Source organism: Mus musculus, chromosome 2 (assembly GCF_000001635.26).
Source record: "Mus musculus strain C57BL/6J chromosome 2, GRCm38.p6 C57BL/6J".
Lineage (NCBI taxonomy): Eukaryota > Metazoa > Chordata > Mammalia > Rodentia > Muridae > Mus > Mus musculus.
The window spans coordinates 122,099,180-122,123,673 of NC_000068.7; the positions used below are offsets into that span (position 1 = coordinate 122,099,180).

General features: G+C 44.3%; 2 protein-coding genes across 9 annotated transcripts in view; both read right to left on the minus strand.

Moving 5' to 3' along the window:
- Spg11 (SPG11, spatacsin vesicle trafficking associated) overlaps positions 1–20,255 on the minus strand; it is a 65,909-nt gene extending 45,654 nt beyond the window's left edge. For 5 of the 6 annotated variants that reach the window (XR_374438.4, XR_003951843.1, XM_011239422.3 and 2 more), the window contains exons 1-8: positions 18,942–20,255; positions 15,429–15,610; positions 13,836–14,060; positions 12,537–12,729; positions 9,514–9,651; positions 8,858–9,306; positions 4,729–4,874; positions 2,467–2,599 (exon numbers count right to left, since the gene is read on the minus strand). Coding sequence is in view for 4 of the 6 variants with exons in the window: in XM_011239422.3 (XP_011237724.1) it covers positions 2,467–2,599; positions 4,729–4,874; positions 8,858–9,306; positions 9,514–9,651; positions 12,537–12,729; positions 13,836–14,060; positions 15,429–15,610; positions 18,942–19,189 (1,714 nt within the window). In the remaining 2 variants the exon portion in view is untranslated. The remainder of the gene's footprint in view (positions 1–2,466; positions 2,600–4,728; positions 4,875–8,857; positions 9,307–9,513; positions 9,652–12,536; positions 12,730–13,835; positions 14,061–15,428; positions 15,611–18,941) is intronic. The other variant, NM_145531.2, reaches the window with a different exon arrangement.
- Positions 20,256–20,928: 673 nt separating this feature from the next.
- Positions 20,929–24,494, minus strand: part of Patl2 (protein associated with topoisomerase II homolog 2 (yeast)) — a 66,082-nt gene continuing 62,516 nt past the window's right edge. For 2 of the 3 annotated variants that reach the window (XM_017319224.2, XM_006500086.4), the window contains 3 exons: positions 22,605–22,699; positions 21,981–22,129; positions 20,936–21,269 (listed from right to left, as the gene is read on the minus strand). In XM_017319224.2, coding sequence (XP_017174713.1) covers positions 22,006–22,129; positions 22,605–22,699 — 219 coding nt within the window. In that variant the 3' untranslated portion in view covers positions 20,936–21,269; positions 21,981–22,005. Of the gene's footprint in view, positions 21,270–21,980; positions 22,130–22,604; positions 22,700–24,494 lie in introns of all 3 variants that reach the window. The other variant, NM_026251.2, reaches the window with a different exon arrangement.

The following is a 24,494-nucleotide window of genomic DNA, read 5'->3' on the forward strand; positions in this document are numbered from 1 at the left end:
GCGGAAGAAAAATCAACCTTACTATCAAGACAGAAGCAGGTTAGGAGTTTAGCTCAGCGGCAGAGCACTGACCTAGCACATGCAAGCTCCTAGGCTTGATCCTCAGCACAAAGAAAAAAGAGAGGGGAGGGAGGAGGAAGGGAAAGAGATGGGGTGGGGGACTTTATATGAATTTGATTTCCTCTCTCTTTTCTTTTTTTTTTTCTTTTTTTGTTTTGTTGTTGTTTTGTTTTGTTTTTGAGACTAGGTCTCATTATTGTAGCCCTGCAGGCTGGCCTCGAACTCACTATGTAGATCAGGTTGTCCTTAAAAACACAGCAATCTGCCTGCTTCTGACTCCCAAGTACTGGAATTAAAGCCCTGTGCTTGATTTTGTTTATTTTGAGACAGGCTCGTATACCATCCCGGCTTCCTTCAAATTTACCAGGTGGCACAAACTAGCTTTGAACTTGCAGTTCCCCCTCCTCACCTTTAGAAATGCTGGAATTACAAGCATGTAGCACCAGCTGCACCAGGCCTGCCTCATTTTATTTTATGTGTATGAGTGGTTTTCCTTCCTGTCCTTCAGGTACAGATATGCACCATGTGTGTGCCTGGTGCCAAAGGAAGCTAGACAAAGACATCAGATCCTAGAAGCTGGGGTTACAGGTGGTTGTGAGATACTGTGAGTGCTGGGGATTGAACCTAGGTCCTCTGGAAGAGCACTGAGTGCTCTAGTCTACTGTGCCATCTCTATAGCCCTTCTTTCTTATTTTTAATCAGAGGCCAGAGGTGTTTGATCTCTTGGAGCTAGAGTCACAGGAGGGTTGTGAGCTTCCTGACATGGGTGCTGGGAACTAAACTCAAGTCCTCTGGAGGAATGTGTACTATAACAGCTGAGCCATCACTACAGTCTGAGCTAATATTAAAAAGAAAAATTTTAATTCATATTCTCATAAGAATACACACCAATAAAGAGATTGTTATTTTCTCCATGTAACTAGAGTGCAAATTCATAAAACTTGTCTGGGGACAATTTACTAAGGCAACTTTAACTGCATATTGCCTCAAATATGGCAATACGCTTGGAGCTAGAAATTCCACATCTAGAATTTATCCCAAGTAAATAACTATACATAAGTACAAACACACACACACACACACAGACACACACACGGGGGGGGGGGGGAGGGAAGAATGAACATTTATACCAGGTGTGGACAGGTGTGCACTGCTGCACTCAGCGCTGGAGAGTCTGAGCATGAAGGCCACAGGCTACTTCCTGAGTTCAAGGCTAGCTCAGGAGACACTGAGCCTCAGTCTCAAAAAACTGCAATCAATCTAAATGTTTAATAAGAATCTTGCTGGGTAAATTAGGATAAAAGTTTATACAAAGAAATCCTATGCCACTACAATTAGTAACCTAATATGTTATACAAAGATACCTACAATCTCTAGCAAGAGGAGGAAACGCAGCTTGTAATCCTACACACAGGGGAAGCTCTATTACACAGCTCCTTTAAAGCAGCGCTTCTCAACCTTCCGAATGCTGCAGCCCTTTAATACAGTTCCTCACGTTGTGGTGACCCCCAACCATAAAATTATTATGTTGCTACTTCATAGCTGTCATTTTGCTATTGCTGTAGGTCGTAATGTAAATATCTAATATGGAGATTATTTGATATGTGACCCCCCAAAGGTGTTGCCACCACAGGTTGAGAACCACTGCTTTAAAGAAAGCATTTACTTGGTTACCTGGCTCAAGAATAAATGTTAGGTTCTCTACTTGTTAAGAAAAGCCAAAATCTCAAAGAATTGTTAAAGGAACAAAAAAGTACCTAAATCAGTGAAAAATTTCCTAACAAACCCCAGCCTACAATCCTGTATAAAGCAGAAAGACAGGCTGCCGATGCACAGCTCAGTTGGAAGATGGCTAACTCCAGGAGTCTTGTTCCTCTTCACACATCACACTCCTGACTCCGAAGCTCATCGGAGCAGAGCACAGGGGGTAAGCAGTCAACACGGTGGGGTGGTGCTGTTCTAGTGCAGGACTGCACAGGGTCCACACAGGTGGCAGACACAGGGGCTGGGGTGCTGAGCTCCTTGCCCAACAATGAGAACATCTATAGACTTTGACAACCTTTCTCAAAGTACATAAGCTCTATAAATGAGTCTGACAAGCAAAAAGCCATTAGAAGACACAGGGAAGGGGCTGGAGAGACGGCTCAGCACTTAAGAGCACTTGCTGCTCTTTCACAGGACTGGAGTTCAGTTCCCGGGACACACATCAGGAGGCTTACAACCATGTGTAACTCTAGTGTCACAGGATCCATCTTTGGGTGTCCCCAGGCATCTGGACAAATGTGGGGAGACACACACACGCACGCGTGCGCCCACACACACACACACACACACACACAAACTATAAAAACAGTAATAATTTGAAAATGCCTAAAGTGATAAGTATGCACGCAGTATCTTACTCACGTCTTAGGTACAGATGGGATGAAAAGGGATGCTGCTGATCAGGAGCAGGAGATTGTGAAGACGGAGTAAGAAGATTTTCCTTGCTCTTCAAGAAGAAATCTACTGTGTCCAGCTGACGATTTTCTATGCCAGCCTAAACACGGAGAGGAAAGAAGGCAGAGGGGAGTTACCCCGTGGGGCCTAGGGGCTTGGGGCTGGGGGCGCAGATTCTTTAAACTTCAGAAGCTAAAAATGGAGATATCTGGGAACTACGAACCACAGAGACAAACTCATTACTACTAATGAATGATCCCTATGTGACTCCAACTCTGAGGGGCTCCTGTCCACTACAAGCTGTGCCCAAAGGTGGTGGCAATCTTCAGCCCCAAAACCCACCCATCTCTTCAGCTGAAAATAACGAGAGGAGGAAATTAGTTGTATTTTCAGAAAATAAAAAAGTTTGGGTCAGATAGTTTGAAGTAGAGTTGAGCATTCTTAGACCAACTGAATCTCTCCCTCTGCTCTAATTATAAAATGGTATAATGACCAAATATGGGACAGAATAGAGCACAGTGAAGTAGGAATGACCTCCAGACCCAGATCAGTCTGCCTGGGGTGGGTGTGGCTAGTGCCCAATGGTGCCCTCTGCTGGTTGACAGCTCTCTACCCCAGGCTCTTAGGGTCATGGCAGCCCTCTGTTTAACAATGGAAGAATTTTAACTCAGACACAGTCAGAAGACACACTTGTATATTCAAGAGAGGAGGTAGATGTGGCAATATTTGATACCAGCACTGGGGAGGGTCAGGCTCTGGGGAGAGTTAGGCTCTGGGGATGGTCAGGCTCTGGGGAGGGTCAGGTTCTGGGGAAGAGTTAGGCTCTGGGGAGGGTTAGGCTCTGGGGAGGGTCAGGCTCTGGGGAGGGTCGGGCTCTGGAGAAGGTCAGGAGGATTTTGAGTTCCAGGCCAGTTTGGGCTATGGAAGGAGACCCTGCCTCAACAAATAAAATCATAAAACACAGGAGCTAGAGATCTGTGAATCATCTTTCCTACTCTTGATCCCCTTCACTTTCTCAGCTTATTTGCTCTTATTTGAGTGACTTTGTCTCTCAAAGTTTAATGATCTCCAGAAACCTTAAGTGTACGTTATTTGTGGTCAGTGGAGGGATAAGGACTTCTATATGTACATGCAACACAAATGTCAAAAATTGAGTGAGGTATGAAGAACAAAAAACTTTAAAAGGTTGGAAAAGAGGCTAGAGATGGCTCAGGAACTGAGACTGCAGAGTGAACTGCAAAGGACACAAGTTCTGTTCCCAGCACCCACATGGCACCTCACAACTGCCTGGAACAACAGCTCTAGGGATAGGACATCTTTGTTTGGCCTCTAAGGAAAACCGCACTCATGTGTGTACACACACAATTAGAAGTAAGGCCTATTATGTTGGTGTGCTTAAATACTGTTATGTTCATAGGTATTCTTTCATCAATATTTTATAAATTTGTAGGCAAGCACAGGTGATTTCAGTATACTTTCATTACAGCACTGACCTTAAATTCAGAGATGTATGTGAGGAAAGACTCTAAAAGAGAGTTATTAAATATATTTATGTGTGTGTCACACACATTATTCATATAACTACACAAATCACACACACACACACACACACACACACACACACACACACACACACACACATACACACACACCCCCCACTTGTCCAAGGTCAGTCTTGCTTGGATACATAGCAAGTCTGAGACTAGCCTGAGGCACTCTTGTCTGGCAACAAACAACAGCAAGCCTTTTGGGGCTGCACGGGATGCCCTGACTTCCCTCCAGTTCCTTTCTTTATAGCATACTGGGGTTACGGGGTCAGCCACTCTCTATTTCTTAATCTATTAAAAAGACAGGGAGAATAAAATTTACTCAGTCATGGGTAGTTTGTGGGGTTGTTTTAGGACTATGATACATATGGAAGAGTGTGTGAGAACTATAAAATGCTATATAAACTCAGACTCTTATCTTCTATCTGGATGGGAGGGGTACAGAAATGAAAGCACCTCTACCCCGTTCTCCACAGCCAGCTTCTCATCTGATTAGCTTACGGCTGTCTCCATTCCTGTCACATCACCTTTCCTAAATAATATTTGCTGTGATCAAATATCTTTAGCGCTAATAAGAGTAATAAGGAAATAAACAGATGAACGGTGCAGACAGTGAGAGCATATAAATTCTCTCTGTCCCTCATTAACACAGCAAGTGAGGGGTGGGGCAGATCCCAGTTACCTCTAGAGCGTGGATAGGGATTGAGCACCGTCCCCAACCGTTGAGATGACAAAGGGAGTCCACAGTGCTGGCGCTGCCGTGGATCATTAGTCTGTTCAAAAACTCCTCTTGGGTTAAACCAAACAAAATCAGAGACAGACCATCATCTATGGGAAAAATAAAAGTTAGCATTAATAAATTAGTAGGGACTGAGATCTTAAAGTTATGACTTAGATATTAATTTCTTTTTTTATTAGATATTTTCTTCATTTACATTTCAAATGCTATCCCGAAAGTCCCCTATACCCTCCTCCCACCCTGCTCTCAACCCACCCACTCCCGCTTCCTGGCCCTGGCATTCCCCTGTACTGGGGCATATAATCTTCGCAAGACCAAGGGACCTCTCCTCCCACTGATAGACTACTAGGCCATCCTCTGCTACATATGCAGCTAGAGACACAAGTTCTGGGGAGGTACTGGTTAGTTCCTATTGTTGTTCCTCCTATAGGGTTGCAGACCCCTTTAGCTCCTTGAATCTGCAAAATCTAGACCAGTCTGGTCTACAAAGTGAGTTCCATGCCAGAAAGGGCTATATAGTGAAACTTTTTGTTTGTTTGTTTGTTTTTTGAGACAGGGTTTCTCTGTATAGCCCTGGCTGTCCTGGAACTCACTTTGTAGACCAGGCTGGCCTCGAACTCAGAAATCAGCCTGCCTCTGCCTCCCAAAAAAAAATTTTTTTTTAAAATATGTGTGTGTGTGTACATGCACTCGCTGTGATAAAACACCATGACCAAACTTGGAGAGAAAAGGGTTTATTTCACATTAAAAATTACCATCCTTCCTTTCATGAAAGGAAGCCAGGGCAGAACCTGGAGGCAGGAACTGAAGCAGAGGCCATGGAGGAGTGCTGCTTACTGGCTTGCTCCCTAGGACTTATTCAGCCTGCCCACTTCCCCTTTTTTAAAAAAACTTTGTTTAGTTTATTTATGTGTGTGATGTTTTGCCTGTATGCATGTTTTGCACACCATGTGCATGCCTGCTGGGATGGTTGGGAGGCACCATATAGGTGCTGAGAATCAGCCTGGACCTTCTGCCAGAACTAGTGCTCTTAAATGCCCCTCAGCCTACTTTTTGTACAGCCCAGCACCACCTTCCCAGGGGTGGTACCACCCACAGTAGGCTGGGTCCACCAAGTCAATCAATCATTGAGAAAATGCTTCCAACCAGGTTTCCAGTAGGTAATTCTGCAGGGCACCTTCTCAGTGGAGGTTCCTCTCCCGGATAACTCTAGCTTGTGTCAAGCTGACAAGAAAAACCAACCAGGACATACCCTGAGTTGTTATGGTATTAATGGACTGATGATTTTTCAATGTTTTTATCACATTTATTTATTATTGTGTGAGTGTGTGCATGTATGTGTAGGTCAGAGGACAACTTACAGGAGTCAGTTCCCTGCTTCCATCTTGTAGGTTCCCAAGATGGGGCTCAAATTATCATCAGGTTTGGTGGCAAATGCCTCACCCAACGGGCTATCTTGTCTGCCCCAGAGTTTTATATTTAAGACACTGATCACAAGTCTCATTTTCATAGAAACAATGCAGTAGGGCTGGAGCGGTAATACATTTGCTTAGCATGCATGAGACCCTGGGCTAGAGTCCCAGCATTACAAAAACTATAGTTAAAAAAATACCAAAAAATGTACACTATGAAATGACACTATACTTGGCATTTATACTTCATATTGTCTTGAACATTTAGTACTGGAAAACCTTAATAATTTATAGAGATGACAGATTTCTGGTTTATTAAAATAAAACAAGCAAACAGCATGCCTCTGGATACACAAAACATCAGATTCTACTAAGGCTGAGACTGTATCTCAAGGGTAGAACGCTCGTCTGGCATGGACAACACCCTAGTTTCAAGCCATAATACAAAAGGAAGGAAGGAAGGAAGGGAGGGAGGGAGGGAGGGATGGAGGGAGGGAGGAATCACCATTTTCTGATCATGGTGTTCATACTTTGGGAGGCTGAGGCAGGAGGATCATGAACAGCTCCTGGCTGGCCAAGGCTATACAGAGAAACCCTGTCCAAAATGAGACACATAAAACCCAAGGCAGGTATAGCAGCATATTCCTGTAATCTCAGCACTAGAGAGACAGAGGCAAAAGGACTGCCACAAGTTGGAGACCAGTCTGGTCTACATAGCAGGTTCCTGATTGGCTAGGAGATTAAATAGTGAGAGTCTGTCTTTAAAAAGCAAAATAAACAACAACACTAAAGCACTAAACTAAGCACTAAAAAAGAAACCAGCACACAACATTCAAGCCCTGTAGGACGTTAAGCACCTATGCTGAATGGATGCACCTCATATATAAACTGCTCTATGCCTGCAGCACAGGGCCAGGAGAGGTCGGGGAAAGTGCAAGGAAAGTCTAACCAGCAACCAACATACAGGAGTCCAGCAGAGAACCCAAACCAGACATACAGCAGCCCAGCAGAGAATCCCAAACCAGACATACAGCAGCCCAGCAGAGAACCCAAACCAGACATACAGCAGCCCAGCAGAGAATCCCAAACCAGACATACAGCAGCCCAGCAGAGAACCCAAACCAGACATACAGCAGCCCAGCAGAGAACCCCAAACCAGACATACAGCAGCCCAGCAGAGAGAACCCCAAGCCAGATATACAACAGCCCAGCAGAGAACCCCAAACCAGATATACAGCAGCCCAGCAGAGAACCCCAAACCAGATATACAGCAGCCCAGCAGAGAACCTCAAACCAGACATACAGCAGCCCAGCAGAGAACCCCAAAATAGGAAAACAACAGCCTACTAGAAACCACAAGGCAGAAACACAACAGCCTACTGAAGAGAAACCCAAATTTCACTTCAACACCTAAGTTTCTATGCAGAGATACAGGTTCAGAGTGCCAGGCCAGCAGCAGCTGCAAATCCAGATTTTGTATAAATCTCTTCCACTTTTGCATTTTGCATTTATGATGTTCTCTTTTTAAAAGCCCGAGCTAGGTGTGTGATAATACAGGCCTGTGGTTCTAAGAACTAGAAGATACGGACAGTAAGATCAGGTGGTTAAGACCAGCATCAGTTCCATAGCAAGTCTGAGGACAGCTGGGGCTATGTAAGACCTTGTTTAAAACCAAATAAAACCCTTGTCAGTTCTGACCAAAATAAATATGCAGCATATACATGGCCCATGTATATATATATGTATATATGTGTGTGTGTGTGTGTATGTATATACATATATATGTGTGTGTATGTAAGACTAGTTAAATGAGGTTTTTTTTGAGTTAAAAATTCATTCTACATTACTCTTTTTTTTTTTAGTTTTTTTGTTTTTTTGAGACAGGGTTTCTCTGTATAGCACTGGCTGTCCTGGAACTCAGTCCGTAGACTAGGCTGGCCTCGAACTCAGAAATCCACCTGCCTCTGCCTTCCAAGTGCTGGGATTAAAGGTGTGCGCCACCACGTCTGGCCCTACATTACTCTTATTATCTTATCTGGTATCTTAACATTTAGCTGAAGAGAAATTATTTAAATTAAGCCCAGGGCTGGAGAGACGGCTCAGTGTTTAAGAGCACAGGCTTCTCTTTCTGAGGAGCCAGAGTTAGTGCCCAGCACCACAAGGCAGCTCACAAACTGCCTATAATTCTATATCCAAGGGATCTGATGCCCTCTTTTGGCCTTTGCAGGCCCCAGACATGCATGTAAACAAAACACCACACACATAAAATAAATTAAGACACACAAGACAGTGTTTCAAAGAGTAACTTCAGCTTTCCTCCCAGATTAAGTACCACTTTGTAGTAAGACTAGGCACATGCTGGCATCCAGGCAGCAGAAGTGAATTATGTTAACAAGTCACACTTTGGGCTGGCAAAATGGCTCAGTGAGGGGAGAAGACCTCCAAGGCCGAAGAACCTGAGTTCAGTCCCTAGGATCCACATGGTGGCAGGAGAGAACCGACTCTCAGAAGCTGTCCTTAACCTCTGCAGAAGTGCTTTGGCATTCTGAATTCGTGCGCGCACATGCGCACACACTCGAGGATGCGTGAGAAACAAGTATACGTTTACAAAGCAGTCACACCTCTCCGAAGAGTCCGCCCATCGGATACAGCCTGCTCACCTGTCAAAGCAAGGCACAGCTGCTGGTCTCCGCCAATGTCTACAGGAGTACACTTCTGGCTGAGAGAAAAACACTGCATGCTCTGGGTCTCCAAGTCCCAGAGGCCGATGGTGCAGCTGGTCGCTCCTACTGCCCAGGTAAACAGTGCAGTAAATCCCGTCACAGACAGGCACGTGAGCTCCGTGGGCTGCTCATGTTCACTCAGGTGCATTGTCTTCCACGGCCTTCCTGGATCACTGCTCTTCACGTGCTCCTTCTGAGGAAAAGCACACCGGCCACGTGGGACATCCCCGGGAATGAAAACGTGGGTTGGCACAGTGGGGGTGTGGTCAGCAGATTCCAGGGACTCCAAACGCAAAGCACTCTGGAACCACGGAGCACAGCAGGAAACCTCTGGTTCCGAGCCCCTCACTGATTCATTCAGTGACAACAGCTGGGCTCTCCAGGACCTGGAAGACAGGGCAGCACTTAGCACCCATTCCAGTAAGGGCAACAAGTCAAACAGTAGAGCAGGAGGGTCATTCTGCATTCAAGGCGGCCTGCTCTACACAGCAAGCTGCAGCAGCCTAGGGCTACATAGTAAGACCTTGTCAACAAACAAACAAACAAACAAACAAACAAACAGGAAAGGAGACCCTAAAAGTGAGTGTTTGTACCTATCAACTTGAAAGGACACCTTGCTCAGTTTCATGTTGTGGGCAGAGTTAACCAGGTCGTCTTCATCTATCCCTGGAGGCCCTTCAATAGGAAGGTCTTCCAGTGTTCCTTCACACAGTAGGTGTCCCGGATGTTGCCTACATTGAAAAAGAATAATAGCCATATCAAAAAAAAAAAAATGATGAACAACCCCAAACTTGTATCACAACTACTTCTGGGTTTGTGTGTGTATGTGTGCTTTTTATTTTGTTTCAGTACTTTTTTGTCTTTTTTTTTTTTTAAAGTTTGTTTTTAAAGTTTTTTTGAGAGAGAGAGAGACCATGCAGTGGGTTGGTCAAGAAGTGGGGCGGATGTGGGAGGAGTTGCGAAAGGGAAAGAATATGATCAAAATATATTTATGAAAATTTTTAATAAAAGTGAACATGGATACAGAGAAGAATGGCACAAATGTTGTATTTTCAAGACTGCAATCTTTTTAACATCCCTTGTAGAACAGTGATAAAGTCAGCACCCAAGAATTTGACTCTATGGGCTGGAGAGATGGCTCAGTGGTTAAAAGCACAGAGAACTGGGTTCAATTCCCAGCAGCCACAGTGTAACTGTCTATAACTCCAGTCTCTGCAAGCACTGCATACACACACGTGGCACACAGGCATATATGCAGGCAAAACACCCTCATACACAAAATAATAAAAATAATAAAGCATTTTTAACAACAAGAATCTGGCTGTACAGAGCAGTCTGTTTCACCAAGTGAAAGTGCTTGGCAGTCCAGCAGTGTTCACTGCCTAGCTCCCTGCAAACGCCATGCTGATTACAGAAAGTCTAAGCCTTTCAACACCTTACAGAAGAAGTAAGTATAACCCACTTTACAGATACAGACAGTAAGGCTCAAGAGAAACACTGAACCAGTCTAATTTAACCACAGAGCTTAGGGTCTGAATCTTCTTTTTACATTTATTTACTTATTGGGGTTAGAGAGGATTCAGGCATTCCACAGAAGGCTGTGGAAATCACATTTCTCCAGCCCAAAGCTAAGGTTTTAATAACTCATTATCCCACAACAAAGGAAGATTTGGCCCAGGATCGTGAATGGGAAAAGCAAAGTATGTTCGTGAGTGAGGACGGCCGGTTGTGTAGAGTGATGGCTGTCACACTTGAGAAAGGAAGAGGGTTGTGGAAGTTGTTAGTGCAAAGATCTGGAGGAGTGGTTTCAGATGCTGACAAAGCCCAGAGTGTGACTATGAGAAAGGACAGCTGGAGGGAAAAGTCACAATGATGCCAAAGAACAAGACCCAGCTATTCACAGTGCTGAGCAGGAAAGACCACTTGAGCTGGAAAAACAGTCAGGTGAGTTCTCAAAGAGCATTTCAAACTTTATTTAAAAGAAAAAAGAGAAACAGGAAATAATTTAAAAATACACAGTGAAGTACTAAACTGTGGCTCAGAAGCAGAAGTGCCAAAAAAAGTTGGGAGAGAAGAAAGTCATGAAATAAGACAAGAACAGGCTGAGTGAACTGTCTTAAAACCAGGGCCAGGCAGGGTAATCTTAGCATCAGGAGGCTGATATGAGTTTGGGAGTGGCCTGGAAGGCATAGCGAGACCTTGTATTAAACAAACAAACAAAAAAACAAACTAAGTAAACGAGGTCACACCATCTCCCCCGGGAGACCCCATCAGTGTCTACTTGTTTTCAGAACAAAGTCAAAACATAAATACATCAGTAGCCGTTTAAAGCAAACTGGGGCTTGCAGTCTCTTGGTGGCAAACGTCTGGCTTGTTGACCATGACTGAGGCTCTGGCCTTGATCCCTGGCCCCAAGAGAAAACATTATAGCTGAGAAGACTCCCAGCAGGTATGTAAAAATAAATTTACCCTTTCTAAGAACCAAACTATAAGCAATACAACTCATGAAAAGCACTCCCAACCACTCATGGACTGATCTTATTCACATCAAGGTGGAACTAAAAGACTAGATCGTTTTGAATGACCATATATATTGTCAGCTCAAAAATGCTGAAAGGCAGCCAGGTGCCTTTAATCCCAGCACTTGGGAGGCAAAAGCAGGCAAGTGAGTTTGAGGTCAGCCTGGTCTACAGAGTGAGTTCCAGGACAGCCAGGGCTACACAGAGAAACTCTGTCTCGAAAAACCAAACCAAACCAAACCAAACCAAACCAAACCAAACCAAACCAAACCAAACAAACAAACAAACAAACAAAAATGCTGAAAGGCCTATTTCCATATCATTGAGTTACATGAGAAGATTATAAAACCAAGAGCAGCAAGCAAGCTATTGGAAAAGCCACACAAGCAAGCGGTCAGCATTGCCTGCGGAGGTTCTCAGGCAGCCACAGGTTCAGTTCCTCAGAGGGAAACACCTGTGGGAATCCCCAGGAGGAAAAGCTAGCTGAATAAATCTCGTCAGATTCCTCTAAGAGGAGCACGAGTCCCGGTGCTGCCAGGCTCCCAGCCACAAACCCAGCAAATTCAACAGCAGCTGAATTCCATTCTCTTCTACTCTTAAATGGGACAAGAAGTAGGGGTGAAGCCGGGCGTGGTGGCGCACGCCTTTAATCCCAGCACTTGGGAGGCAGAGGCAGGCGGATTTCTGAGTTTGAGGCCAGCCTGGTCTACAAAGTGAGTTCCAGGACAGCCAGGGCTACACAGAGAAACCCTGTCTCGAAAAAACAACAACAACAAAAAAACCAACCAACCAAACAAAAAGAAGTAGGGGTGATATATAAAAAGCGAGCCTCTTAACACTGCATAATCCTGATTATTTATGACATAACCTTTACATAATACCACCTATGTGGAAACCAAACCTTTAATATACAAGCCAAAATATAAAGGCAGCCACAATCATTTATACACACTCTTGCATGGTAACAGTCTTACTGTAGGAGCCATAATGAGATCTAACTGCATAGCAAAGAGGCTTTTAAAAAAAGCTAAGGAGTATATTTTAAACCTTTTATGGGTCTATTTACCTCAAATGAGAAATTTGAGCCATCTACCTACCTGAAATACAAATGTAGGTTAAGAGCAACTGCAGTACTGGCTGAGCTGACCAGCACCAGAACATCCAAGTCCTGAGACACTCTCAGCGATGTAAAGGAAGAGACACTGGCGGGCTCCAGCTGCTCAGAATCTTCTCTGAGAAGAGCCAGGTCCACTTGCGCTACCTGCGTGCCATCCATAGTGTTAAAAATATCTGAGTTAGAGTTAAAGAAGTGTCAGTTTATAAATACGCAGGACCCTTTAAATCATAAGGTTGTCTGAATGGTTACCACCTCGCAGGTACAGCAGGAGGGCTGGAAAGAGGGCATTCTCCAACACAGTAACCAGATGACTGAGAAGCCAGCGGCTTAACAAGCCGATGCACAGTTCTTCCTAGCTGCTGCTTACCATCCTGTTACAGAAGGGTAAACCCAATCTAGCATTACACGTTAGCCATACCCAAATGTTGTCTCAACATGCAACCAACATTAAAAGCTCAGATATTTTGTTTTCTTGTAAGTCACCAAAATCTTACCTACACTTAGAATAAATACAACTATATTTGGATAATAAATTTTCTTTCTTTCCTCCCTTTCTTTTTTTCCTCTTTTTTCCCTTTTTTTTTTTTTTGTTCCTTCCTTATGAGGCCTCTGGTCCAAAACCATAAGGAAAGGAAAGGTCGACCTTTATTCAGAAATAAAGGTCTAAAACCATGTAAGAGGTCAGTTTTCCAACCTTCAAAATAATTTTGCTAATAGATACATAGTATAGTATTTTCAGAAACTATTAATGCAAAACATTCACTGAAATGATGGAATTATATGGATTGGTAATGCATATTTGTAACTCTAGTCTTTGGGTATTTGAGGCCTTAGAAAAAGAAAGAACGTATCAAAAGATGGCCTAGTCAGCCATCACTGGAAAGAGAGGCCCATCGGACAGGCAAACTTTATATGCCCCAGGACAGGGGAACGCCAGGGCCAAAAAAATGGGAATGGGTGGGTAGGGAAGTAGGGGGGAGGGTATGGGGGACTTTTGGAATAGCATTGGAAATGTAATTGAGGAAAATATGTAATAAAAAAATATTAAGAAAGAACAAGATGGAATCATAGCTGGACAAAAATAAGAATATTTCTATATACTGAAAAACATAAAGTAATATAGTTGAGCATTTTAAGAGATTATTATCCCCTGATAATTCTTACTAAAATCTAACCACTCTCCCTTCGCTCTAGTTCCCCCAACTGAGTTTGTAAACAGCTCAGCTTTCTACACAGTCTCTTCTCCTACACCCTGACCAACATTTACAGTCAAGGATACAGATCAAGCCCACTGTGCTCAGAACAAAAAGAAATCTCTCACAGAGCTGTGCATCAATGATCATGTCCGCTGCCTGTGCAGGCAGGGGCAGTGAGAGGCAGTCCAGCACTGGGACCCCAGGTTCTTTCCCCGGAAACACAACGCGTAGGATGAGACATCTGTTGATGAGCAGTAATGACGTGTTGTTGTGAAATGACAGAATTCTCAAAGACTTGAAGGAAATACCTATGAAGCAAAAGGATATTATCTTAATCACTGATCACAATTTCACAGTTGGTAAATGTGACCTTATAACAATAGAAAAACAAAACAAAACAAAAAACAGATAAAACAAAGAGGGAAACTGCACTCATTCCAACGCAAGAAAAAGAAGGAGCGGGGCAGTGGAGGCGCATGCCTTTAATCCCAGCACTGGAGAGGCAGAGGCAGGCAGATTTCTGAGTTCGAGGCCAGCCTGGTCTATAGAGTGAGTTCCAGAACAGCCAGGGCTACACAGAGAAACCCTGTCTCGAAACACACACACACACACACACACACACACACACACACACACACACACACACACACACACACGAAGGAACCTTATAGTCAAGGGTAGAAAGGATGTTACTGTAGTAAAAGTGGAGGTCCAGGGGCTTAGAGTTCTGTTGCCTCCTGCTGCAGCTTATCAAGACAAGATTCTCAACAGCTATGCAACCAGTCTAAGTCCACACTGTCCAATTAAAATTCATGACTCATCAATCCATTGGACAGATGAGATTCAATGTGACTGGCAGCCAAAGAAACGTGAAATAAATTTAACATGTATTATTTGGTTCATTACATATAAAATATCTTTCCAATATGGAATTCATACAAAAATTATTAATGAGCTACTCTACTTTCCTTATACTAAGACTTAGCTATTCAAGAGGCAGGAGGATTTTTAAATCCAGGACCAGCTTAGGTAGCTTGGTGATACTCTGCCTGAAAATAAGAGCAAGAAAGGCCTGGGGCTGAGTATGTAGCTCAATGACTGAGTGACAATCTAGCATGTATGAGGCCATGGGTTCACTTCCCAGTATCCCTCTAAAAAACCAGATGGATGTATGATTTCTTCCCCGCTCCCCTCCACCCCTTTTTTTTCCTTTTTGGCAGCCTTACTACGTATCCTAGGTTAGCATCAAACTGAGGTCCTCTGGCTTCTGCCTCAAAAGTGCTGGGATTATAGGCATATCGCCCCTCACTTGCCTGTGACATATATAGCACATTTCTCAGTCACCAAGGGCTTGCCTAGCATTTGTGAGACTCTAGATTTGATTCCCAGTCCTGCAAAAATTAAAGGTACAACTTTATTCCTATTAACTACATTCTGAGTGCTGAACAACTGGCTAGTGGCTATAGTATTGAGCAGTGTAGCCCGCCCTTTTGGTTTCACCTCTATGAGAACTTCTCATAACTTCTCACAAATAGTTGGTCATGGTGGCACACTCCTGACATCCCAGCACTTGTGAAACTGATGGAGGAGGACCACATGTTTGAGGGTGGCCTGTGCTACACAGTCACACTGTCTAAGAAAGGAAGCAAAAGTCCCAGACCTAAAATGACACTTACTGACACCTTGATCTTCAGTGAGCTTCTGCAGTGTCCTCCCACAACAGCCGTGTAATAAGGCTGCGTCACATCTTCCATCTCTCAAGTCAAATTCATATACGAGCAGCTCATAATCTTCTCTGGCAACAAGCAGCTTGGGCCTGTCTCTTGATGTGCTGTTCTGAGACTCCTCCCATAGGAACCTAAGAAAAAAAGTTTAGATTTATTGTGTTTCTATACCCACAATCCCACTAACCACAATAGTGGGGACCAACGGGCAGAACAAGGACAGCTTAGTTCACTGACAGCACCAACTCCACAATCCAGCCTAAGGGAATGAAAACACCGTCACAACTCTCTTCCTTCCCTTCCCTTCCCGTCTCCTAACTTCTTCCCACTCTTTTCCTCTACACTGAGAGTGGGGGTATGAAGTGAACACAGGGCAAGAAACTGTTCCCTTCAGCTTTTTAAACATCTTTTAAAAGCCTAATTATTCTTTGTAGGCCTGACTGTCCTGGTACTTGCTATGTAGACCAGGCTGGCCTCAAACTCACAGAGATCCACCTGTCTCTTCCTCCTGAGTGCTGGGATCAAAGGCATGTGCCACCATACCCAGTTGTAAATTTATTCCTTATAAAGTAAGTATATTACTTATTATAATCAATAAAATGGGCTTATACAGCTGGCGGTGACTCAAGTGGTTGAGAATACTTGTTCACAAATACAGTAACTGCAGTTCCAGGGGATCTGACATCCTTTCCTGGTCTCTGCTGGTACCATGCACATGATGCACATATATACTTGCAGGCAAACGCTCACAAACAAAAAATAAATAATGTTTTAAATGGGCTTTGACTGAATTGGATTATTTCAGATTTAAAAATTAATTATTTACATCTGCAGTCTTTGAGTACTCCAGAATGCTATGTTACAGAACAACCCTCCCTAATAGAACTTTGTGATGATACAAATGTTCTATTTCAGTGCTGCTCAAGACAGCCAACAATCCGTGGGCAGATATGGCTACAGGGCACTTCTACTGTGGGTACTGCAAAAAAGAACTGTTACGGTAAAGACGGTCCAGCTTAGCCACATGTGGCTGGCTAATGACTATCATACTAGACAGCATAGTCACCAAAGTTGGCTAGCAAGGACAGAGAGAGACTAATTATATTACATTATATTTTAAAATAAACCTAAGGGCTGTAGAAGTTGCTTAGGGGCTAAAGAGCTAGCTCCACAGGCTGGAGAGTGGCACTTGGATACTCAGAACCCACACGAGAGCCAGTCAGGCTTGGTGGCCTGGCTGCCTGTAATCCTAGCACTCAGGAGTCAGAGACAAAAGATCCTGGGGACAAGCTAGCCATCTAGACCAACTCAAGCCTGTGAGCTCTTGGTTTCAGATCGAGACTCTGACTCTGAAATGAAGAGGAGGGTCAGCAATGGTTCATCAGGGAAGGACACATGCATGTGCTTTGCAACCTGAGTTGGATCTCTGAACTCCATGTCAAGGTGGATGCAGAGAACCAACCGCATGGAGTTGTTTTCTGACCTCCACAGTTTTATGCTGTGCCATGTTCATGAGCACGTGCACACACACCCAAACATTAATAATAATAAATAAAAAATTCAAATTACTGTGGCAAGCAATCTAGGAAGACACTCAATATCAATATCAGGCCTCCACATGTATACATGCACACATTCACACACATGTAAAAACTAAAATAAAAAGGTCCAAGCTGGGCATAGCAACATTGTCTTAGCTACTCAGAAGGCCGAGGAAGGGTCTCTTGAGCCCAGAAACTGAACACCCTAAGCAACATAGCAAGACTCTATCACTGGGTTGGAGAGATGGCTCAGCGGTTAAGAGGGCAGACTGCTCTTCCAAAGGTCCTGAGTTCAAATCCCAGCAACCACATGGTGGCTCACAACCATCTGTAACAGGGTCTGATGCACTCTTCTAGTGTGTGTCTGAAGACAGCTACAGTGTATTCATAGTAATAAAATAAATAAATCTTAAAAAAAGAAAAGACTATCACTAATATGTATGAGCCAGATCTGGTGACTCGATAGCAATCACTTTCTTTAGTGGCTGAGACAAGAAGACTGAGTTTGGGGCCAGTCTGGGCTACAGAGAAAGACCTATCTTAAGATCAGTCAATATGGCCCAACTCTGAAAACACTAAAAGAGATGAGGCTACCACTCTGATAGTTTCAACTTCTTTTAAAAACTTTGCTTTTCTACAATAATAAGTTTATATTAAATGGGGTGGCTATGAGGTTCTTATTAGAAACACTGACAGTTCCCATTTCTGCCTTTATATACCAAGAACACACAGGCACTCCAACACACACCAGACATGAGAACAGTAGAAAGCTGGGATGGAAGTACGTGCTTATAATTCCAGCATTGGAGAGGAGGAGGTAAGAGGGTTGGGAACTCACAGGCATCCTTGGGTCCAGGCCAGCCTGAGCTCCATGAGACCGTATCACAAGGGGGTAAAAAGATGGGTTAAAATACTTGCTGACTCAGCAAACTCATCTTGTGTCTATAGAGCTGTTGAAGAGCCTGGAGACTCAAAGTGAGATACCTGTTGGCTATACAGTCTCATATAGATTGATCCTAAAATACTTACTTCCCTTTATTAAAAAGGTCAGCATATACTCAGGGGACTTCTAAACTTTATGATGTAAACTGTTTTATGAAAAGTGGAAAGCAATATAATATTGTAATTCTCTACCTTCTCAATCCATGGGAGCCTCATGTCTAAGAAACAGCGGACATGCCAGGTATGGAGTATACAAGCCTGTAATCTCAGCATTAGAAGGGGTAAAACAGGAGGATTGTGAATTGCAAGCCAATCTGGCTATATCTTGAGACTGTGATTTAAACATGGAAAACGTAGGGCTGGAATACCGTTCAGTGACCTCAGAGCACTTGTGTAAATGAATGGACAAGTTTAAAGAGGAGCAGGGGCTGGAGTGGGCGTGGTGGTGGCTGTGTTTGCAAGAAAACATTATTTTAGAGACAAAAAAAAATGCTTTAGAAATAAGCCTTATCTGGCATTTTAAAACAAAGTAGACTGTCTGGTAGTGCAGGCAGAGACAGGCCGATCTCTGTAGGCTCCAGGCTATATTTCGAGTTCTAGAATACCTAGGGATACATAGTGAAGAGGGGGAGGAGGAGGTAGAGAAAGATAGGCTTAGAACTCCTTTCAGTGACAATCTGTATTGAATTAAAGAAACAGGACCTGTGCTGAGACCCATCCAGGGTTTGCAGGGGCTATCAAGGAGTGAGACATCTTCTCTGTCCACCCAGGAAGTGAGCCGTGAGTTGCAACAAGGTGAGGATTTCACTTCGGGATGGGAAAGGTTCCGAGAGGCACGGGGCTCGATCCTGAGGAGGCTCCCCAGTGGTTCATCCTCTCCCACCAACCCAGGGGCCGGCGAGAGGCGAGCCCAGGACTCCCCTCCGGAGCGGCTCAGATTTCAGCCTCCTCCCACAGCCTGCAGCCGTCCCGCAGCACTTACTGCCTAAAGGGTCCTGGGAGGCAGCAGCTGCTCCCACCCCTGCTGCCCGGCGCCAAGGAAAGCACTTGGAGACTGCCCGCAGCCGTCAGGCTCCCCAGGGCCTCCAGCTCTCGGTGCAGCTGCGCCCGCGGTCCCAGCTGCGCCGTCTCCTCAGCTGGGATCCGCACCAGCAGCATGGGCAGGACCCGCTCCATGGCCCCGGCACAGCCGGGGGAGGCAGCACTTCCGGGCCCTGGCTGGGCAGCCATCTTGGCCTGGGCGGTCCTTCCGGTAGAGGCGCCCGAATGCGTCACGGACCTGCGCAGTGATTCGGACCTTGTGACTCTCACGAGAGAGGCGGTCCTGCGCCCGGCATTTGCTCAGCTTGGGGTGGAGGCGGCTCTAAACGGAATCCTGCAAAAACCACGCCTGCCCCTCCCTGCTCAGCTCAATTCAATAATACGCCAGGGCCTTTCAGCTGCTTGTGCTGTCCTTGCTACCAAAGATTTCTAAGGCAGGTGCTTCTTACTCCATTGAAACCCTGTTGCTGGCTCCTCTTCACTTTTTGTGCTGCTCGGTTAACAGGCATCTGGTAGTGCGCTTTTCTTGGTAGCAAGTACTCTTTTAAAGTCTAGAACTAATAAAGAACCCTCTACCATTTTAAAAAAAAAAAAAAAAAGCAGGGCTTCACAACAGACCCCCTCCCCCCATCCCCGGCTTCGAGAAATCGGCCCCTCTACGGAGTGGTATGGAGTTTTGGAAAGCAACTATCTCCATCAGATGCCTGGGATCCCAGAGTTTGAAAAATCAATCTGACTCATTTCCCCCATCAGGAAGTTTTGAAGAGCAGTTTACCAAAAATAAAATAAAATAAAATAAAATAAATTCTACAAGCCCTTCCTCCTCCTGACTGCAAAAACTAATTTTCAGACCCTTCGAGATGAATTTTCTTGTACCCGTGGGTACCCAGTCTCAGGATTTGGGAGTGTAAACTTCTCAGACCAATAGATCTCCTTTTGAGGTCAAACAATCTATTCTTTGTGGTCCTCCACCAAGGACTCTGTTACAAACATGAAGGTTAACATGGAGATTGAAGTCAAACGATATCCTTTGTAACAGATGGATGCATACAGAGTAGAGATGGTGAAATAGTTCACCTTTCAATTTCTTCTGTTTTTCTCAGGAAAGTACAATCTGATACAGAAGAGAAGAGGTAGAGAGCTATTGAAAAGGCATTTGGTCAAGCTATTTATTTGATAAAGGTTCTCTAGTGGCCTTAGACACCTGATCCTCCTTCACCAGCTTTTCAGGTTCTAGGAATACAGGATTATGCCTCCATGCCTACTTAACAGTGTCTTTCTAACACAGCCACTTCTACAAACTGAACATTTTGACTTAATGGCAACCTGCTAACATGCCTTCCTGGCTCAGTCTAAAGTCTAAAGCCCCTCTCTATTCCAGTCACTCTCAAATCATAGTATTTATGACTAATTAACATTTTATGTCAATTCCTGACCAAACTCTATGTAAGCCTGGAAATAGCAGAGACCTGTGCACCACTGTTATCTTCCTGCCTGAATCCCAGCCTGGCTCATAAAAGGTACTTTAGTATTTCTTGATGAATGCAGGACTTCATTTGACAAAATGCTGCCATGTTCTTCTCTTTCTTTCTTTCTTTCTTTCTTTCTTTCTTTCTTTCTTTCTTTCTTTCTTTCTTTCTTTCTTTCTTTCTTTCTTTCTTTTAAATTTACTTTATTTATGAGTACACTGTAGCTGTCTTCAGACACACCAGAAAAGGGCATGGGATCTCATTAAAGGTGGTTGTGAGCCACCATGTGGTTGCTGGGAATTAAACTCAGGACCTCTGGAAGAGCATTGAGTGCCCTTAACCACTGAGCCATCTCTCCAGTCCCCATGTTATTTTCTTATGTCAAGGAAGATGCTTATATCCAAATCTCTCAGCCTTAGCTGAACTGTTTGGTTTACATAAAGTCTGGCAACACGGAAGCAACATCCCAGATTAGACTTTTATTAAATACAAGGCCTTTCCCCTTATTAGGAAGGATATTCTTGACATATTCAAAAAAATGTCCTTCGTTGTAATTCCAAACTTACAAACAAGTTTCAACATATCATTTGATATTTCTTTAATCATACCTAAAGTAGTCATGCCTTAATTTTAGGCAAGTCACCTAGATTTTAAGAAAGGATATGACAATGTGGCAGGGTCCTCCAACATAACAAAGTATAGGAAATGGCCTCAACTGTCACTGTAGACAGGTGATGGAGTTCCGTTTCTGATATTTCAGCTTCTCACATTAACTAATACATCAGTAGATACAGGCAAGCCTACAAAGAACAAGAGTTAACTGCAAACACAATTCCATTTTACAAGTATTTATGGTTTAATTCATGCTTGGCTCATTCTAACAGTGGGTAAGTTCTAAGGACAGAGATGTTCTCTTATTTCTCTTATAGCCTGAAATAGTCTCTCAACTGTTGTTTGAATGAACTAGTTATTCAACTTTTCAGACTATGGCTCTGAAATAGCACCTACAAGTGACCAAACACTGAGAATAAATACAAAGTTGTGGCTAAACAGACCACAGGGCCCTAATGAGTCCAGACTGGGTTACTCAGTAAATGCCTGAGTATCTAGAGCAACTTTTAGATTTTTGTATTACATTTTCACACACATACACACACTCCACAGTGAACCTTTGGAGGTCACAGGACAACTTGCAGGAGTCACTTGCCTCATTACATGATATGAATCTACCTGCTGAGCCATCTCACTGACCCAAGAACTTTGTTTGTTTATTTGGTTGGTTTGGTTTGGGGTTTTTGAGACAGAATCTCATATCTCACTATGTAGTCTTGGCTGGCTTGGAACTCACTTCTGACCCTAAGTGATAAGACCAAAGGCATGTATGACCATGCTTGGCTCATAGAACTAGGTGTAAAGCTCATTATTTTCCATGATCACAGTTTATAGGAGATTTGATGCACAGACTTGGACTGGGCTTGACAAGGTGAGACTTTGTTTATATAAGCACTTACTCCATTCTGGCTTCCAGCTGCTGAACTAATTGCTTGTCCATGTGATGGCAGAACAGGGAAGCAGATTCCTGGGGAAGGCTAGAGGCTCCGCCAAGGATGCTGCAGGCAACTGAGCTATCTCCCAGGCAATCAGAATCACCAAGTCTGTCCTAAGGGACAGAAAAGAGAGGCCTAGCAGAGCCTTTATGTTTATGCAGGAAACTGATGTCCAGGCAAAGTCTGTTATTCCTCTTCCACCACTGTAGGCATAGATTCCATCGCAGACAGCGATTGAGAGGTAACGTCTGTACATTTGCTATGCACCTGATGATGCCTAGCCATCCTCCTTCCTATTTGATTTTAACTCTAAGGAGTTGATAGTACTACTCCCAGCTGAGGAAACTGACTAAGACGTGAAGTGTGTCAAAGTTACATTGCAGTAGACAGGTCTGTCTGACTCGAAGTGTATTTTCTTTAATTACTATGACCCTGTCCCCTGTGGGAAACCAACATTCCGACATAGGACACTATGTAGGGCAGGGCAGGAGAAGATTCAGCACTCGAATCTATTCTTCAGGAACTCTTTCCCAGGGCTCCCACACACCAGGGCATTGGCGTGTATTGACAAGGCCTTTACAGTCTTACCAGGTTGCACAGTCACTGCTGGATCGGAGGGAAGGATCCAGGGATACCAGCTGCTCTCCATGACTCAGCAAGGCATATAGCAGAGATATCCCAAACTGTGAGCGAAATACAGTTCAAGACAAAATGAGGTCTACAGTTCTACAGGCTCCCCTGGCTTTGCTGTCTTCCTCCAACTTAAAGGACAGGCTTGTGTGTACAGATAGAGAGCAATATACAAGAGCTGCCAGATTTTACAGCTAAACAAAGAGCTCTTCCACACCCAAAGGAACCACTGCCCTGAACTTTCCATGCGCTCTCTGAGAGCTGACAAGATGGGGGTCATCTAGTGAATGAGGAGCCTGGACTCTGCTGCAGGTGGTCTGTGGGCCATACTTTCAGAAGCACTACTTTAAGCACACAAGAGCACACAAGAGAATGCCCTAGAAATTGACAGAGACTGTCAAATCTATAGTGGCATACTTAAAAACTTGCTGTTGTAGACTGGGGTGGAGTTCAGTGGTATGGAAAGTGCTGAGTAGACACAGGCCTTGTTTGAATGCTCAGCACAAAGAAAAATATAAGAGCCGGGGCATGGTGGCACACGCCTTTAATCCCAGCACTGGGGAGGCAGAGGCAGGCGGATTTCTGAGTTCGAGGCCAGCCTGGTCTACAAAGTGAGCTCCAGGACAGCCAGGGCTATACAGAGAAACCCTGTCTCGAAAAACCAAGGGAAAAAAAAAACAAAACAAAGAAAAACAAGACTGTCTTTCCTTTAGTCAGGAACTAATATTATAGACACGTGGGATATCTGTCTGCCGTGGGATATCTGTCTGCCTCTCCCTCCCTCCCCCTCCTTCCTCCCCCCCCCCCCCCGCCTCTCTCCCTCTCTCCTCTAAAGGGTATACAATAAAAAGTTTGGAGACACACCTTTAATACCAGCACTTGGGAGGCAGAGGCAGGCGAATTTCGGAGTTTGAGGCCAGCCTGGTCTACAGAGTGAGTTCCAGGACAGCCAAGGCTACACAGAGAATCCCTGTCTCGAAAAAAACCAACCCCCCCCCCAAAAAAAAAAAGGTTTGGAGACTTTCAATGTGGAGGCTCACACCACCTGCAGCCATAGGGAGTCTATCAGAAAAGATGTGCCTCTCCACAGGTCTTAGGTAGTCCAGGTTAGCCCTGAACTCACCATAAAGACTTTGAAGTTCTGATACCCTTGCTTCTATTTTCCCTTACAAGTAGGAACCACCACATTCAATTTGGGAGCTGCTAGAGATCAAACCCAGGACTTCATACAAACACTCTACCAACCGAGGTAACCCCACCCCCAAGTCCTATACTGCATGCCATTTTCTCAATGGCATTCCCCACAAACCCTACCATATGTTCATGGGCAACAGTGCCAGACAGTACAGGAAGAAAAAAGAAAAAAAGGAGGGGTGAAGGGAGGGAGGGACAAAGGAAGAGAGGGGAGAGAGAGGAGGGGGGGGGAGAACAAGGAAAGAGGGAAAAGCAAGGATCTGGCATTTACTAAGCTCTCTGCAGATGATCCTAGGCTCACACGGAGGCTGGTTGTTTTGAGACAGGTTTAGAGTGGCCTAACACTTGCAATGCAACCTAAGCTGCTCTTTAACTCATGATCCCCCTGCCTCAGCCTCCTAAGTACTTGGACTACACCATGCCCAGTTCTCACTAGACATGGAGAAGTGCTGCAGGAGACTTCTCATGCTCTGTAGAGATAAGACCATTCTCTTGATTATCTCGAAAGATAGAAATAGTGGTGCCGCATCCACACATGCCAACATGTATGTGTTAAATGCTAAAGATTAGCAGTTCAAGGTTGTCCTTGGTTACATGGAGATTTCTAGGCCAGGCTAAACTAAATGAGACCCTGTCTCAAGAAAATCAAAAGAA